At 39.6% G+C, this 19,508-nt stretch overlaps 2 protein-coding genes and 2 pseudogenes across 9 annotated transcripts in view; 2 read left to right on the top strand and 2 right to left on the bottom strand.

Annotated features, from left to right (window-relative positions):
* The window catches only part of Sesn1 (sestrin 1), a 120,234-nt gene extending 109,644 nt beyond the window's left edge, over positions 1–10,590 (bottom strand). Inside the window, exons 1-2 of the mRNA XM_008852436.3 lie at positions 10,287–10,590; positions 9,391–9,909 (exon numbers count right to left, since the gene is read on the bottom strand). Of these exons, the coding sequence (XP_008850658.1) occupies positions 9,391–9,669 (279 nt within the window). The 5' untranslated portion in view covers positions 9,670–9,909; positions 10,287–10,590. The remainder of the gene's footprint in view (positions 1–9,390; positions 9,910–10,286) is intronic.
* Positions 10,591–10,763: 173 nt separating this feature from the next.
* Positions 10,764–19,508, top strand: part of Cep57l1 (centrosomal protein 57 like 1) — a 68,021-nt gene continuing 59,276 nt past the window's right edge. For all 8 annotated transcript variants that reach the window (XR_003846971.1, XR_003846970.1, XM_029555735.1 and 5 more), the window contains exon 1: positions 10,764–11,136. The gene's annotated coding sequence lies outside the window, so the exon portion shown is untranslated. The remainder of the gene's footprint in view (positions 11,137–19,508) is intronic.
* Positions 15,066–17,427, bottom strand: LOC103749588 (annotated as a pseudogene).
* LOC115067584 lies at positions 16,898–18,912 on the top strand (annotated as a pseudogene).

Here is a 19,508-nt window from a genome sequence, read left to right as displayed (position 1 = left end):
AAGGGGGTGAATATGATTGAAATACATTATATACATGTATAAAAATGTCATAATAAAACCCATTACTATGTATAATTAATATATTCTAATAAAAACATTATGAAATTGGGCCAGTTAGATGGTTAAGTAAGTAAGGCTCTTGTCACCAAGCCTAACAGCCTCAGTTTGATCTCCAGGACCCACATGGTGGAAGGAGAGAACCAGTTCTTGCAAGTAGTCCTTTGACCTCCACATATATACATGACATACCCTCTGCCACACACATATATACACACAAATAAATAAATGTAAATTTTAAAGATATGGGGGTTAGGGAGATGGCTCAGGGGTTAAGAGCACTTCTTGCTCTTGCAGAAGACCCAGGTTCAAATCCCAGCATCCACATGGTGTCTAACAACCATCCATAATTCCAGCCCCAAGGAATCTGACACCCTCTTCTGTCCTCCTCAGGTACTGCACAACATGGGTGCACTTACACACATGCAGGCATAACACTCATACACATAAAATATTTTTTTTAATTTAAGGTATATAAAGTAAATAAATAAATGTTGTTTCCATTTAGTATGGTTTAGAAGTTTGTGAAGCGGTGTGGCTCAGTGGTAGAGTACTTGTCTAGCAACTTCAAGGCCCTGGGTTTGATTCCAGGGGAAGATGGGCTAGGTTTTCTTAAAGCAGTTTTAGTAATTTATAATTTCTTTCACTTAACTTAAAAGTAAGGAAAATTTTTAATAAAATGTAAAATCAAAGTATCTCATTTTTCCTAGGTATTTCCATATTTCTTGATAATTGATCACATTTTTAAGTAGTCATTTAAAAAATTACAATATGGGATAATGAGTAACTCTTGCACTGTGAAATTTCAGATGATATTTTATTCTTATAAACTGAAATTTGTTTTAATGTATTTACTTGAAAAGAATACCACAAAATAAGTGATACATAAATAAACACAAGACAATAAAATTCCAACTGAAAAAAGTCAATAAATGATCCCATAGTCATTCTACAGAAACTTCCCAAGTATTTCTAGTGAAAACAAGCATCTTTCAAAAGTCCTTCTTTCTATATATTAGCCTTATGAATAAAGGTATCTTTATTAATAGTGGTTTAACTGGGTGCAGTAGCCAATAGGAAGAAAGCCAAGCATGAACTACATATTTATATTTCCAGTCTCCTGATGCACTTATAGAAATATTCTGAAAAATCCTCCCAATCTGAATTCCTGAGTATACTGTACCAGCATAATTGAAGTACTAAGTAATTTTTTTAAGGTCACTTCAGGTTTTTCTCAATGTAATAAATAAATAGAAAATTCAGGTCAAAGTAAATTTTATTTTCCAGTGACCCCCATAAAAAAAATTCACTTACATCGTGTGAATAAAAAAAAAAAAAAAAAGACTGAGCTAGGCATGGTGGCACACGCCTTTGATCCCAGCATCAGGAGGCAGAGGCAGGTGGATCTCTGTGAGTTCAAGGCCAGCCTGGTCTACATAGTGAGTTCCAGGCCAGCTGGGGCTAAAGGAAGACCCCGTCTCAAAAAAAGACCAAAAAAAAAAAAGACTAAAAATATTGATAAAGAATAAATTAAAATTGGTGGCAAAGACTGCTTGGCACTGCTGTATTCTCAACATCATTTTTAAGCACTGTCTTCCCTTCCCCAGCATCAACTCTGTCCTTCCATTTTTTTCCTCCAGATGTCTATAGCTTCTTCCAATCTATGCTAATTTCTACAACACAAACACTGCCTGTTTGTAAGTACAAAAATTCTTTTAATTAATATATATAACACTACTCAGTACTTATCAAAATTTTTGGTGATTAACAATCCTTTATTGCAGGCTAGAGATATGACTCAGTGGCTAAGAGCACTGATTGCTCTTGCAAAGGACCCAGGTTCAGTTCCCAGCACCCACATGGCAGATAACAACTGTCTGTAACTCCAGTTCCAGGGGATCCAATGCCTTCTTCTGACTTCCACGGGCATTGCATGACACAGGTGCACTTATATACATGCAGACGTATTGTCAATACATTCATACACATAAAATAAATAACATATTAAAAAGTGATCCTTTATTACATCCAAGATTCTGTCAGATAAAAGTTTCAACAAATCTTTAATTTGTTTTGTCAATTATTAATTTATAGCTATTCAAGTGATAAAAAGATATTTTGAAAATTTCTTATGGCTTACTAAAAGGAAAATATATGCTAAAACAAAGAGTATGGTACACTTTATAATTCTTTTACATCATGATTTATACTTAATAGCATTGTAAAGGCAAAAAGTGTCAGTGATATGGAAAAAATCCTAATTAAGCCTAACTACTGTTTCAGGGATTCTTTCATGATATCATGGATAACTCATGGCCTTACACTGATATTTAACACTCAAATGTTTAACATCCCATCTTTGTATGAAACAACACATCCCTTTATAAACCAAATTACCATGTTAGAAGAACATTTTTAAAGTTAAACATCTTTCTTCATGGTAGAGGCCATTTGAAGCACTGTGACAGGAATAGATGAAACTGGAAAACTTTTTTAAAAATAGTATGCTGGCTCATTTCAACCTTTCTGAAGACACACTACAAAGGAAGAAGACAGGCTGTATTTATATATTATAAAGAGGACACTGCGGGTAGATAAAATAGATATGATTCATCCTATATGCTGGGGGGAAAAAGACTGGTTTGGGGGCTGAAGGTGCTGGGTTTGATCACAAGAACCTAGAAAAGGAAGGAAGAAAGGGAGGGAGGAAGGGAAGGAATCTGCCTCTAGTTGGGCATAGTGTTACACACTGTTTAATTCCAGCACTCAGGCTTCAGGAGTTCAAGGCCAATCCATAGTAAAACAAAGTCTCAAAAAGAAAAGTTCTCTATTTGGCCTTAAATCGTGAGAGGAAGGAGAAGCCATGGGAAAAATATATATATGCCTTCAATTTCTTCAATCTCTATACAAAAAAGAGCAAGCTCAGAAGCTTGAGGGTAGATAGTATTTTCCTCAAAGCTTGAAAGAAAGGATAGAAAATTGTCAAAGATAGGAATGAACGAAAGCAATGAACAGATATGTAAATCACAGAGCTTTCTGAGGGAAAGAGACTGAGTTCTGAATGTGCAATAAAACAAGAAAGGCCATAAAACTGTAGATATGCAAGAGAGAAACTCAGTGCAAATATTGAAACAGGATTAAGAGCCAGCAGTGAATGTTTGACATGTACTAACTTAAACCTTTGATTTTGACTATCTGGCAGTAAAAAAGAAATCAAAGTAAAAGACTCGTTTAAAAGACCAAATCTGCTTCTAGAATGTTCCTACTCTGCTACAAGTTATATTTTATAGCTCCCATTATAAATGAATTAAATATACTTCCAAGCTAATAAAATTCAAATTATAAATAGACCAAATGATATACTATTCAGTTGGAACCAATGCAGTACCTTAAAGAACATCTCTAACTGGACTTGACTGCCTTCCATTCCCTTTCTTTCTCACCAGCATAAACTTCGGTACAAGTGATGGGAGGAGGGTATCTCTTGGCCCTTAGGGACTGAATGCTTATTAATCTAAACTAAAAATACAAATGCCAACTTCCTTTCTAATGGCTGCTTAGAAAGGAAGGAACATGTGACCCAATCATGGTCAAGACAAACAGAGAAAGTCTCAGGGAAAAGCTTTTTTTCCTAATGGACACATGGGAAGATTGTGACTGCAGATGGAAAGCAAAAACAGTAATGTAGTTAAACCAATAAATTAATTAATCAAATTTGAAACTGTATAACATCCATATTTATATATAATAATAAACTTATTGTTAGATCTACAATCTATAAATTACCTAGTTAGATACCAATGAGATACTCCAATTCTAAGTGCAACTCTGATAATTCTTCAAGTGCATCATATGCAATACTTCAAATTTCATTTCTCCCTGGGAGGTAACAATCACCTCACTAAATGGAAGTCGCACCTCCACAATTAACAAAGACAAGTATTCTATTACTGAGCCTAATTTACTACCTTAAACCAAATAACTTTCAGTGTTAATTGCTAGCAAGTTCATTTTTTTTTTCATAGTATGGAAATAAAAATGATCAGTCTTAGGGCTGGAGAGATGGCTCGGTGGTTAAGAGCACTGGCTGTTCTTGGAGAGGATCTGGGTTCAATTTCCAGCACCCATATGGAGGCTAACAACTGTCCATACCTCCAGTTCCAGGGGATCCGACACCCTCTTCTGATCTCCAAGGGCACTGCACAACATGGGTGCACTTACATAAAAATATAGAGAAATAGATAGACCAATAGATCAATAGATTGATAGATCAACCAGTCTTGGGCCACAGAGATGGCTCAGCAGTTAAGAGCACTTGCTGCACTTGCGTAGGACTCAGGTTCAATTCCCAGTACCCACATGATGGCTCACAAGCCTCTGTAACTCCAGTTCCAGAGGATCTGAGGACCTCTGCAGGCACTGCACACACATGGTGCACTTACATACATGCAGGCAACACACTCATACATATAAAATAAAAATAATTTAAAAAAATTAAATCTTGAAAAACCACCTGGCTTATAATCTTTTAAGGTCATATGTGCACTTACAATTTTCACCTTTGTTTTTTTTACATGCACCATCAAGACTACAGTTTTCTAGTGAATTGTATTAGTTAATGGGCCTGAGTTAATTCCTGTTCCTTTGTTTTGTTTAATGAATCAAGAGTACCAAAGAGGTTATGGGGATTTCTTTAAAAGTTTTCCCAAAAGTCCAGCATTAAAAAAAAAAAATCAGAGAAAAAAAAATCTTGATCTTCCAATTCCAAGAACAGTATTTGGTATATAATAATTCTCAAAAATATGTTGAACAGATTTTAATATGCTGTTGATATGAAATCAATAAATTGAGAACAAGTATAGAAAACAGGATGCTATATACTGATATGCCAAGCTTTACAAGTTTAGTCATTTGGAACAGAATGCATCATTCTCCCTTGCTGACTACAGAACTCTGAGCTGACCAAAGCAGTTAAAGGCCTTCAGGATCAGCTGCGGGAACTGCACATGTAGCTCAGCTTCTGCTACTTTACTAATGAATAACAGAAAGCATTATGGAGCACTAGTTTGAGTTATTATTAAATTTCCACATGAGGCTGATACCAGAGTGTGAACAATGAGGTGGAGTGGGGGGCAATGAGGCTGAAGAGGTAAGCAGAAGTTAGATGATGCTGGGTATCATGGGAGGTGTTAAGCTTAGATTCTATCATAACGGATTTTAGACAGGAAAGTAATGTGGTCAGATTTTCACTGTAGACAAATGGTTCTGCAGCTATGTGGAAGGTGGATAGAAAGGTGAAGGGTGGGCTAAGTCTGGAGAAATGAAAGATAACTACAATAGTGGTAGCGGAGATGGAAATCCATGGAGGAGCTACTTCCTAGATGCCTTACAAAACAGAACTCATTTTTCCCCTAAATGAGCCCCATGCCAATCTTTTGTCACAAGAATGATTACATTATTCACTATGTAATTCAAATCATAAACTTTGCTTTTATTTTATCTCCTAAATTAATTTAAATACCATATTCGGTGGTTTCTAATGTCATTATCACTCAAATCCATTTGCTTTCCCCACTGCCCCTATCCTAGTCCACCATTAATTTTTGCCACAGACCAGGAGAACAACTTCGTAACTAATGTGGCACTTCCACTCCTGACCCTGGAAACACGTTCTCCACCTTGCTTCCAGAATGATCCTAGTAACACACTATCAATCATGTTACCATCTTATTCAAAAGTCTTCAATGGTTTCCCATTGTTCTATGATAAAGTCTACATTACTTAAAATCATCTCCAATTCCTGTGGGATCTGGATCCTTCCTAGCATTTCTGTTGTACCAGGCACTATGCTATGCTTTGCAACCATTATTTCATTTTTTTCTCACAGTGACAGTGTACGGCAAGAACTATCAGCATCATCCTCATTTTGCAGATGAGGAAACTGAGTCAAAAAGTGATATGGAATTTATTCACCATTGTACAGATAATAATGTATTGGAGCCAGGTCTGTTCAACTCTAGAGCAAATGCTCTTAAAATTTCATACTCTTCTTATAGTGTGTAGTTCAATTGTATTGGATCACTCTCAGTTCCCAGTTCTCAGTTAATGCTCTCTTGTCATGAGGCCTTCATAAAAATTGTTTTCTAGGTCTGGATTCCTACAACAATCTCACTGTGTGGATGATAATTATTCATTAAGACAAGTGTGATGGTGTATGCCTGTAATACTAGCACTTGGGAGGCTGAGGCAAGAGAACCTGAATGCAAGGTTGCCAGCTGGGCTACATAGCAAGACTTTGTCTCAAAATAACTAATGATTAAATCTCTGCTGAAAGGTGTTTGCCTCAAGGAAATCTTTCCTTACTGTATAAAATTAAATGTTTTGTTTACTTCTTCATGGCCTATCTCCCTTTAGCAGAATATTAAAATTGTTACCACTGCCCCTAGTTCTTAGCATGGTATTCACCATATGTTCACTAAACATTTGTGCTCAAATACATGCATGAATAAATGATGTTGGGGAGAAACTCCCTAAAATGGACATTTCATCTATCCAAACTGACAAGAGACAAAAAGGCAAATATAAATGTGTTCATCCACTGGGTATTTACTTAGCAGCTTCCAGGTTGCAGTCAGTATCTTAAGAACTTAGAGCACTTCTGGGAAAGACAGACATAGAACAATATACATGAGGTACTCAATGATGGCAGCAATAAAGTATAAAAGATGCAGAATTGAGAAGGAAGTATAAGTCTATGGGAAACCTCCACAGTATAGAACATTCCTGAATTCTTTTGCAGAATGAATGAGGCTTGAAACATATTATATGTAGTCTGTGTGTTGCACTTGTGAAAGGGGAGCGATGCATCCACTATGTAAGACAGTACTTCGCATCTCATTTCATTTCCATGGCATCTCTATTCTTATTTCCATTTTATAGATGTGAAAATCAAAGCCAAGAAAAGCCTTAGGAACTGCCCAAGGTTATGGCATTACATTAACAAAGGAGAAGAATATGAGCCTATGTCTGTCTCCAGTGCCCACTTACTTATGATTTATACTACAATTCTTTGACACAGTACTACTCCCCAGAGCTTGCTTACTTTTATTCTCAATATAATGCTTAAGAAAATTGGTTATCTAGTTTCCCATGCAGATATAAACAAGCAGCAAAAAAGGTCAAGAAGAGACGAAAATGTAGTAACAGCAAGAGAATGGACAATAAGACTAAATATTAGACACAAAAATAAAAAAGCCAGGGGACTGGAGAGATGGCTCAGTAGTTAAAAGCACTGATTGCTCTTGCAGGGGGACCCAGGTTCAAGTCCCAGGAGCCATGTGGTGACTAACAACTGTCTTTAACTCCAGTTTTAAGGGAATCTGATGCTCTCTTCTGACCTCCGTAGCCATTGCATGACAATGGGTACACTTACATACATGCAGGCAATATACCAATAGACATAAAACAGAATTTTTTTAAATTAAAAACTAATGGATTATACAGTCCCATTCAATCCACCAACAGTACTTGATATGTACAATGATGACCCTATTATTACAAAGATTACTTTAGAGGCTATACAGAAATCTATAGAGAAGGAGCTTCTTGTGCTTAAAGGGAAATTGAACAGATCTAGAAAATTAATTCCTTGTTAGTAAAATGAATTGGAATAATTGTTTCTAAAGTATTTGTAAGAAAGAATATTTCAAGATCTTAGATCTTTAAGATCTTCATTTTAGGGGCTGGAAAGATGATTCAGTGGTTAAGAACACTGGCTACTCTTGCAGAGGACCAGGTTCAAATTCCAGCACCCATTCGGTGGCTAAGGACTATCCAAAACTCCAGTTCCAAGAGATCTGACTCTCTCTTCTGGCTTCCACCCTTGGGCACTGCATGTGACAGGTGCACTTACTTACATGCAACACTCTTATATATAAAATTAACTAATTAAAAGAAATCTTTATTTTATAGATATGATTATTTTTCTTTTGTTTAATTTTAAATCCAAGTTACTAAAAAAAAAAAAAAAAACAAACAAAAAAAAACCACAACAAAATTGCCATCTCAAGGCCCGGCATGGAAGTGCATACCTTTAATCCCAGCACTTGGAGGCAGAGGCAGGAGAATGTCTATGAGTTCAAGGTCAGCCTGGTCTACACAGTGAGTTTCATGTCAGCTCTGGCTACAGGGAGACCCTGTCTCAAAAAGACCAAAAAAAAAAAAAAAAACAAAAAAACACCAACCTGCCATCTTAGTGTGTGTGTGTACCCAAGGAAATTATGAATTTGAAATTCTTCTGCCACATCACATTCAACAACACGTTGATTAATTTGTGGATTAATGAGCATATATAATCACTGAGCATTCTTTATATTTATAAACATTTCTCACCCCCAAATTCTAACAAACCTACTAATAAAAGGGGATAAATTGACTATAGACAAAATGGCAGGAAATTATATTTCTAATCTTGCTGCACTCACAATTTAAGTAGGTTTATGTGTGAAAAAAGAAAAGAAACAATTTAGGTGAACACAGAAAAAAACTGGCTAAGTAACTGAACACAGAAATATTTCTACCAAACACCTTACCTTGGTCCAGCTTTTCTTTTTTTCAGGCAAGGTCTTGCCACATAGCCATGGCTGACCCTATACTCATTAATGTAGTCCAGGCTGCTCTCAAACTCTTGGCAATATTCCTTCCTCAACCTCCCCCACTGCTGAGATTACAGGTATTTGCCGCTACACTCAGCTCTGGATCCAAGTTTTCAACTTCAACAATAACCTTCTTAACTTAGGCTGTTTATTATTATTTTCTAGTTCTTTTTTAAGGCTGCATTTAGAAAATAAAATCCTGTTGTTCAGAGCAAAAGAAAAATTTTCCACCAATTATCTTTCTTGAACACGCTGACCAGGCTACATGTAATACCATTTTTCATTTAGTCTTTAAATGTGAAACTTTCCACATAGAACATTGTAACAATGTGAAAAGTACATCAGCTACGGAGACCAAAAAAAAAAAAAAAAAAAAAAAAAAAAAAAAAAACCCACAAAAAGTTGACTTGCAATGAGCTACACCTTTCACACATTTTTTTTCGTACAGTAACGCAGTTTCTGCCTAAAACTCCAAAGAAACAATTTTTCTTTACCTATATCTGTAAACCGTTTTTAGTTGATACTGCTCAGTCTGGGCCCAGCATTCAGTATTTTCCAGAACGCCTTCATGTTGAGTGAATTCATATTGAGTTCACACAATCACCCATTGAAAGCAAAAGCAACGTAAATCACAAGTAAAATTTGACCGTATAGTTAAACTAATAATGCTCTTCCTTACCTCGACGCTCTTCAAAATAAACCCACTTTTCTCTCTTACGTCTTTAAAAGGACACCTCTTAGAGAGCATAAGCAGATGAGCAAGCAGCTTATTCAACCCATCCAAAGAAACAGCATTTGAAAACTCGTCTGAAGGACGATAAAGTGTCTCTTTGATCGAACGAAGATACTCCGTTTTTCTCAAAATGATCTGCCTAATGCTTTCCAGTGCAGTCTCTCTGGTAGTGGAATCTCTACTGCACAGTCCATCCCATCTCACTTCATTTTCTCCTTCAGCCATGACAATCGGGTTTTTTTTTTTTTTTTTTTTCAGTCTTCAGTTACCTTTCAGCATATCCTCAAAGCACTTTGTATTTTAAAAATGAAAAATATAAGAATAAGGCCAGAAAAATCGAGTCGTCACGAAAACACGCGTCTGGGTGACATTTGGATCCAGAAGTATCTTTTAAATTGACGCTTTTCAAATCGATCCACAAGACGTATCCCCCTCGCACTCTCTCCTACACGAAGGGGCGGTCTTCTGGACAGAGATTGAAAAACACAAAGTTGGAAAGTTCCAATCTTACGGCGCTGGTTTTGTTGGGCAGGGAGTCTGGGGAAGTGTCGGTGCCGCGGGGTCAGCGGATATCCTCACGTTGCGGAGCTGTCAATCCGCGCTCTCCCAGAACGCCTGCTGGCCGCCGAAGGCGCTCCAGCCTCTGGGGTTTTTGTCTGAGCGGCGGCCGGGTTCTCCGGAGCGGTCCCACCCCGCCCCTCCTCCGACCCCAGTCTCCGCCCCCCTCGGCTCCTCCTAGCGCCTCTGCCGCCGGCCCGGGTGCCGGCGGGGTGGACCGGCCAGACCCTGGCCCCTCACTGCAGGAGCCCGAGGCTCGGGAGCTGCGGGTCGGACGTGCCCACCTGTCACTGTATCAGTGATGCCGCGATGGAGGACGACGTCTCGTGCCGCCTCCGGGCCTCCTGAATACGCTGCTGCTTCTCCTAGCCTCTGTCCTCGTCCCCCGCCGCCGAGCCAGAGGGCAGCAGGCGACCCGGCAGTCGGGCGGGCGCGGGGCAGGACGGCAGAGGCGCAGGGCCCGAGGAGCAGAGCCCGCCCCTTCGCCCAGCCCCGTCGGTGGGGCTCGGCCCAGAGGGCGGGAGCTGGGAGGGGAGACGGGGGTCCTCGCCCCCAGCCCCTCCCCTGTCCCCGCCCGGCCCCGAAGGGAGCCGCCCTGGCCCCAGTGCCTGCCTCTCCGCCCAGGCCCTCGCGACCCGCGAGGCAGAGCCATTGGAAACAGCCCCGCCCTCAGGCAGATACCTCCGGACCCCAAGTCCACCGTGCGGCCAGCCATGACGGGCTGCTGCGCATGCGGGTTGCTGGCAGTGCGCATGCGCCTTCAGCTGCTCTTAGTTTGCGTCTGGAGGCGTTTTCCGTTCTCCGACGTTTGGAGTACTGGCCCGAGGAAGAGGAAGGAAAAGTAAGGAGTACACGTGTGCCGAGATGTTAATCACACGAGAAACGCACAGCAAATAAAGGGAGCAACGGTACTTCTGGTACCTGCAGTGAAGACTAGCCTAAAATACTGACAGCCAAACCCCAGGTCTCTGTAAGTGGAGAATCTTCGCGTTGACTTTTGGGAAATGTAGTTTGAGTGCTACAGACGTGGTCTGTGATAGAAACTACAACCCCCAGAGGCCACCGAGACGTTGCTAGTCGTGGCCTGCGAACCAACGGTTCTGGAGTCCGGGTTTGCCTGAGAGCGTCCCTCTGGTAAGTGTATAGCTTTAGCTGTGACTTGTTCAAAGAAGGTTTTTTTCCTTGCTCCATTTCGTCTGAAATTTTGGCGACCAAGCCCCTTTAGGGTTGCTGCCCGTCAGTCCAGGGCCAGTTTCCAGGGACCTGCGGGCAGAGAATGAGCCTGAGTGTCCAGTTCCGCGGCTGGGACCGGCAGCGGTTTCCGGGCAGCCTAAGGCCTAGCGAGCTGAGGAACAGTGCACCAGAGCTGCTGCTGCTGCTGCTTTCCTGTGGACACGTGCTGGATGGACTAGTACCTGTGTTCCTAAGTAGAGCATTTGTACTGTATTTGCCCCTCAGTCAAGTAGAATCCACAGGAGAGCTTTGAAAGCACGTCTGTTAAGTGTGAGACGCAAAACTCAGTGTTTTCGATAGGAATTTTTTTTTGTAACTTTCAGGACTAATTCTGGGACAAATCAGTTATAACTTTTACAAAACTCCTCGCATTATAGTGAAAACTGCACCTTGACTTACTGTTTCATTTTGTTTGATTTAAACCTAAATATTAAAAAATGGTATTTAAAATTTTTTTAACTTTTACAAAAACTTTGAGAATTTCATACATGCATGTAAGGTGTTTTGATCAAATCCATGCCCACTCCCTCCCTTTAGATAGGAATTCTTTACAGACCTTAAGGCCGCGGGATGAAAAGAAGCCTATTAAAACCACCCAAATGTGTTACCTTTGAACAATTATTTCTTTAAAATTATTTTTAAGTTGCTAACTTGCGAAAACTCAGGTTTGGAAGGCTTTTAAAATCAGATTCGATTTTGATGCTTTGCATTGCAGAATAGATGTATTTATAAAATACTAACTAGCATTGAATATGTACAACGATAAAAAAGAACAGTTCCATCTTGTTAGAAGAATCAGTGCTTAAACATACATGGAATACTGTTTGATATTATTGGGTTGGCTAGGAAATCTTTTCTCCCAGTCTTGAAAAGTCAAGGAAATCTTCATCACAGAAAGGTAAAGACCTAAAGAATAGCACCAAACATCGGTCAACAAATAATCCTTTGAGTGCCTACTGTATAACAGGACGTCACTGATATATTGAGGACAGTATATCATAGAGCTTGTATTCTAAGAAAAGATAATAAAATATAGAATATATAGCAAGTGAAATGACGACAGCTAACTGGGAAGGGTAATGAAGAATGCTAGGTTATGGAGAAAGGGTTCACCTTAGGGTCGAACTTACTGAATCAGTCATACTGGTTACTTGTCACCTCAGTACCATTACTAGGACAGAAGCTTGTAGAACTGACATTTTTGCCTCAAAGCTCCAGGGGGACCTAGGAATGCAAAGGACTTTTCTCTGTAGGGAAAGTCTACTCAGACAGTGGGCTGGAAGGGTATGCACTGGGTGGGCTGAGTTTTCTGTGCTACTTTGGTAGCATCTGTGTCTTTTTGTTTTCTAGAACATCACAGTCGACCTCCTGGGGCCAACATCTGCATTTTCTTTTGAGGGCAATCCTCTTACTTTTTTGCAAGTTAATTCATATGCTTTGTATTAGTTGACCCTACAACTTACTATTTATAGCAGAACTAAAGGGAGGAAGAAATTACTGAACAGTTGTAGGCTCTAAAGATTATCCAACAGTTAGCATTTTAATCATCTAGGTGGGGCTTCTTTTCATTGTAGGGATTAGGAAGGGGCGGAAGGAAAGGGCTGAGGAGGTATCAAAGGACTGATTCAGAGGAACCTGAGTTACAGAACTAATTATAAAAGGACTGTTGTGGCTGGGTGAAGTGGTGCATTTCTGTCCTCCTAGCAGGAGGTGGAGGTGAAAGCCGGACTTTGAAGTCACCTGGGCTACATACTAAGATCTTGTCTCTAAAAAACAAAACAAAAGGAAATAATTGCTACTTTTTGTCATGGGAAAATGTGCAAGATTGACCACCTAGGGTTGGGGTGCCTCTAAGACACATTGGTTGGGATATGGGGTAGAGATGAGGGGGATAGTCTAGTTCTTCGATACAGTTTGAGGTTTCACTGTAATGTTTTGATAATGGCTGTTTATTTTACCAAAGGAGGCATACTTCATGGAGTTTGGTGGATTTGAAGTTATCTGCTAGTGTGACTAAGGAGGAGCATCCAGTGAAGAGGGGAAAACCTTCAGTGTATTGTCCTAAGAGGAAAATGAAGAAAGTGATGGAGGAGGAAGGAATGATTATGTTGGATATTGCTCTATGTCGAGTGAGATGAGGATTAATTGACCACTAACTACATTTAGCAATGGAGAGATTATTAAATAAAAGTTATAAGCCATTGCTCTAGTCTTACTTAAGCTCTTGCCCTGGGCCCCCACAGATCAGACTAAAAATCAAAATGGTTACCCATGCTAAATTTCCACATATCCAGACTGAAGCTAAGGTGTTATCTGACCTGAGAGATCAGAATGAGCAGGAGAAGTTTCCCCAACTGACCACTTGGCAGGACACTGGAGTTCCCTCTGCTTTGATCCCTTCATTCTTTAATCCTTCCAAATAGCAAACTGAAGTAATCTTATGTTAACCAATCAGTTGCTTTTCTATTGTTCTATCTCTCTGCCCTTTCCTTAGGAGGAAAATAACTTTGAAATGACCAGTCTGCCTTTGTTGTTTATGTTGTCTTAGCCTTTATCTATAAAACTAACTTCTGCTTAGCCTTTTGAAATACTTACCATATTTTATGAACTGAAGTATTGCTCCATTCCAGAGTAGAAAATAAAGCTAATTTAAAGTTTTTTAATTATTAGAACTTTGTTTGACAAAGTCACAAAGAAGATGACATAAGCAGTTTTTTGGTAAAGGGTACAAAAGGCAGGTGGCCATTGTTTTTTCATGATTGGTATTGAGAACTGAAGAAAATGATTATAGATATAGACTCTGCTGTTTTCTTTGTCCCGACTATTCTAGCATGCCTTTGATTCATCTTCCTGTCTAAGCTCAAATATCACTTGCTCACCAGCAAACAAACAAATATTCTCTTACTGTATCATGTGTCTTTATTGGCTAATATGTTACAAATGCAGTTTTACAATTGCATGTTCCATAATTTGATTAACACCTGTCCCAGTAAAGTTTAACACCTAAGAGTAGCAGCAGTAGTGCCTGGTTTTGCTCATCTGATCTCTAGCTGAGTACATTGCCTGACACCTAATATAGACCCAATAATTTTTGATGATTGTTGTGGTGATGACCCAAGCCTTTAATCCCAACACTCAGGAATCAGATATAGGAGGACCAAGAGTTCAAGGTCAGCCTGATCTACTTAGCAAGACCTTGCCTGGGTGTTTTTTTTTTTTTTTTAAAAAGAGTGAATGGGGGCTGGAGAGATGGCTTAGTGGTTAAGAGCACTATCTGCTCTTGCAGAGGAACCAGGTTTGGTTCCCAGCACCCACATGGCAGCTAGCAGCCATCCATAACTCCAGTTCCAGGGGATCTAACTCCCTCTTTTGACCTCTGCAGGTACTGCATGACACAGGTACACTTACATATATGCAGGCAATACCCTCTCATACATATAAAATAAAAATAATAACTTTTTTTTTTTTTTTTTTGGTATTTTTGAGACAGGGTCTCCCTGTAGTCCCAGCTGGCCTGGAACTCACTATATGGACCAGGCCAGTATTGAACTCAGAAATCCACCTGCCTCTGCCTCCTGAGTGCTGGGATTAAAGGCATGCTAAATAATAAAAATTTTTAAAGAGTGAATAAAGTATTGAGTTAATGGAAGAAAATACATTGTCACAGAACTTTCAAAACTATTGCATGTTTTTACCAAAAAAGCTAGGTGATTAATGGATAGAAGAAAATATAATGAAAGCATTTTAAAAAACAGGCTTTTTTTTTCTTTTTTTTTTTTCACAAGAGACATTTATTTTGTTTAAGACATCTACAGAGCATCATAACCTGTCATTCAGGTCCAACCAACTTCATAAAAATACTCTGAGAACTGGTATAACCACAGATCTCATCTATAAGTTTACTTCTTTGCCCATTCTTCTCTCTCTTTTCTTTCCCTAATAACTTCTTTCAGACGTGATTTAAGGTAGAATTTATCCTCTTCATATTTTGCCCACTGTTCCTTAGGCAAGATCTGATGCCTACCGGGCAGGTTCACTGCTCTCACTGCGAAACATTATGTCCTTACAAAGGCTTTCCAGAGGCCCTCTTATCTTTTATGGTTTCTTTCATATCTTCATCCTTGTATGATCATCATCTCCCATTAAGCAGTTTATTGAACACTGAAGCATTGTAATATCATTTTAGAATACCATCCAGCCACCAACCTGATGCTTCCTGCCTGCCATTTTGACCCCAAAAAAGAGTAGTTTTTGTTTTTTTGCATATTAGGATGATTTTATTTTTTAAAATATTTTATTATTTTTATTTTATGTGTATGAGTGTATTGCCTGCATATAGGTAAGTGTACCCGTGAAATGCCCATGGAAGACAGAAGAGGCCATGGGATCCCCTGGAACTGCAGTTACTGACAGTTGTTAGCTGCCATGTGGGTGCTGGGATTCAAACCTAGGTCTTCTGTAAGAAAAACCAGTGTTCTTAACTGCTGAGCCATCTCTCCAGCCCTGGATGATTTTAACTTAAAAAAAAAAAAAAAAAAGCCCTAAAGTCTCTGGGCACTACTCTAAAATACAGTAAAAAATGATAGTTACACATCTTACTGGCATGCAATGGTTCCTTTTGTGTGAGCAAAGATTCTCCAGAAATTTTCACATGATTTTTACACTGGCATCCCCCACTTTTTTTCTCCTTGGAAACCCTTACTGAAAAGAGGACACTGAGACAGGAGTAAAGCGATGGCATGAGGTCAGACTGCAAGGAGAGATACAGGAACTGGTCCCAGAAATCTGTCATTTCTCTAAGAACACAGTTCTTAAAAGACTAAAACTATGGGACTGGAGATATGGCTCAGCAGTTAAGAGCATACACTGCTCTTCCTGAGAATCCAGGCTCAGTTCCCTGTACCCATGGGGCAGCTAACATTGGTCCATAAGTCTAGTTGAGGGGATCTGATTGCCCACTTCTGGCTTGTGGACATTGTACACACATGGTACATGTACGTACATGCAAGTAAACACTCATACACATAATTTAAAACTTTAAAAACAAAACAAAATAAGAAGGATTAATGGGATTTAGGGCTAAGCACAGGCAGGACTCTGGTGGAAATGCAGCTTCAGTGAGACTCAGGAGCTCATTTTGAGACAGGGTCTTAACTAAGGTTGTCTAGGTCAGCCTTCATCTTTGCAAGTTGGAGTCCAGCTTGGACTACACGAAAAAAAGTTGTGACTGTAGTAATATTATAGCACTCTAATAATTTCTATAGCTGTTGTGAGCTGGTGTTGTGAACATCCACTTAAAATGTTTCGTGAAAGGTGGGGCATGCCTTTAATCCCAGTGATGGGGAGGCAGAGGCAGGCAGATAGATCTCTGTGAGTTCTAAGCCAGCCTGATTTACATAGCAAATTCCAGGCCACCTGGGACTATAGGGAGACCCTGTCTCAAAAACAAACAAAAGCCAGGCATGGTGGCTCATGCCTTTAATCCCAGCACTTGGGAGGCAGAGACAGGTGGATCTCTGTGAGTTCAAGGCTAGCCTGGTCTACATAGCGAGTTCCAGGCCAGCTGCAGCTACAGGAAGACCCTGTCTCAATAATCTCAATAATACCCCCCCCCAAAAAAAACCGCAAACCAAAAAATTTTTTGTAAATCCAGGCTCCATCATGGACACTTGGCAGTCTCAACAACTTGGGAGGCAGGAGGATATCTTTGAGCCTAGGAGTTGGAGACCATCCCGAGCAACATAGGGAGTTCCGGTCTCAAAAAATAAACTAACACCCTTGTGACATTAATCATGTTCACATCTCTCTAGTAAATTCTGTTCCACAGTAAAAAGTGATCTCTTGCCCGGTGTGATGGCGCACACCTTTAATCCCAGCACTTAGGAGGCAGAGGCAGGCGGATCTCTGTGAGTTCAAGGCCAGCCTGGTCTACATAGTAAGTTCCGGGATAGCTGGGGCTACAAGGAGACCCTGTCTCAAAAAGGCCCCCCCCCCAAAAAAAAGTGATCTCTTGATACGTTGTGACACATAGCAGCTACCTGTATAAGACCTGCAAAAAAAAAAAAAAATAGGCTCAGAGCATCGCATCCGCTCTGCATTTCCTCTCTGGGTCCAGCCACAGTATGGTGGACGCTGCTTGGACTCAGCATTGGCAGGCTCTCTCCTTGTCTGGTAGTCTGCCATGGTGAACATGGTCTCGGGTGCAAGCTGCTGACGAAGTATGTTGAATTTTTTATGAGATGAAATTTCGGAAATGCTCTACACCAGAAGAAATCAAGAAAAGAAAGAAGGTTGTCATTTTTTGCCTCAGTGCAGACAAAAAGTACATAGTTACTGAAGAAGGCAAAGAGATCTTGGTTGGAGATGTTGGTGTTACTATAACTGATCCTTTCAAGCATTTTGTGGGAATGCTTCCTGCAAAAGATGTCGTTATGCTTTGTATGATGCAAGCTTTGGAACCAAGAAGTTTAGAAAAGAAGATTTGATGGGGTTTATTGGGCACCAGAACTAGCACCTCAGAAAAGTAAAATGATCAATGCGAGCTCAAAGGATGCCATCAAAAGAAATTCCAAAACATAAAGCATAAATATCAAGCAAGTGGGCCAGAAGACCGCAATCAGACTTGCATTGCTGAAAAGCTAGGTGACTCCCTAATTGTAGCTTTTGAAGGAAGCCATTTGTAGATCATCAGCCAGTGCCACAAACGGAAAGCTTTCATGTTTACTGCTATCCTCGCTATATAGGTAAAGCAGATATATTAGGCCAGCGTCTCACTGAGGGGGAGCTATCTTGTCATCTTCTAGTGTAAACTAAATACTCTGTAGACTTGTACGAACACTGCCCTAAATAGCCTCTAAAGTTTTGTTGATGGGGAATTCTTATTGGCCAAATGCCTATTTTGATGAGTTGACATGTAAAGATTTTTGTTCAGCTCAGGATTTCTAATATAGTTCACAAAACAATACAAAGCAATGTGAAGAGAATGCCTACATTCTGTTAACCTTAGCAGTTATTTTGTTTCTTTTGCTTAGAGAATTGGTTAAAATCTGTTTATAATTTTAGCCCCAAGTTCTGTATTCTTGACTTAAATAAAATAATGTGGTACCATTCTCTTTGTAACATATAACACTAATATATACTCACAGCAGGAAGACTAAGACAGTCTTTAATTTCTATATAATGTGTCCTAAAACCACCTAAGAATTGTGTCCACTTAAAATTCACTCTAATCTTGCAAAGTACCAGTCCAAGCACACTGCTGGAATGCTGGCAGAAGCCCTGTAACCTACATGAGAGACTCCAGTGGGCTGGGAAAACTGCTTGAGTGACCTTGCATCTTAGAAATCATGGTATATCCTCAGGAGACTGTTCAATATCTTGTAATAACTATAATAGTCTGCTTTGTTAATGAAAATGATAAAACAGATAAGAAAATTATAAGCCAGAACACTTTTGGATCTTTAATTTTGTCTCCTTCGGAACTGTACTGCCTCTGGTACAACAAGCTGTGAAAGCATGTTGAGGATGTTTCCTTTAGGGTCTGGGAGATGTAAATTCCTAGAGCAGTTTACCATTTGTTTGTGAAATGGGAAGTGGGTACCATGGATGACAGTCAGAGGACTACCCAGGACACTTGGAAGTGATTGTTTTTAACATCACAAGTTTGATGTGTTAACATCACAGGCATGACACTGAACCATGTAGAGATGCAAAAACAGTTGTACTTAGAAGTAGTAACATTGGCTTTATGTAATAAAAGAAACATGTATAACTTTAAAAGATGAGAGTAGGAGACAGACTAGGTGGGAAGGAGGGGTCTGCAGCAGTGGGAGGTGATAAGATGTTCACGATACATTTGTATAGAGGTATGAAATTGTCAAAAATTAAATTTAAAAATTTATTGTTTCCTACCTACTTTCCACTTTCTGTAATACATGCACGTGTACAAAATAAGTGTTAATTGACTGTTTATGCAGCTGAGCTTTTGATCAATAGCAGGCTGTTACTAACTAGTTAAGTTTTGGTAGAGGCAAAAGTTATATGGCATAGGGGTTTGGTGTCCCCCCCCCTCCGTGTTGTTTAAGGATCAACTATATAATGACTTATCCCTTCCCCCCAGATGTGTAAATGATAAATTTTCAACAACTTCAGATTAACAATTTAACTGGCTTTTATTTGTTATTTATAAATCAGGTAAAATAGGGAGTTGGGAATGGCAGAACTGGATTTTTATAAAAAAGTGGTGAGTAGCAACAAGGAAACAAACACTACAT

This window comes from Nannospalax galili, unplaced genomic scaffold (assembly GCF_000622305.1).
Source record: "Nannospalax galili isolate Female #2095 unplaced genomic scaffold, S.galili_v1.0 scaffold646, whole genome shotgun sequence".
Lineage (NCBI taxonomy): Eukaryota > Metazoa > Chordata > Mammalia > Rodentia > Spalacidae > Nannospalax > Nannospalax galili.
Note: the sequence above shows the minus strand (reverse complement) of the source record. Positions and strands in the feature narration are given on the sequence as shown.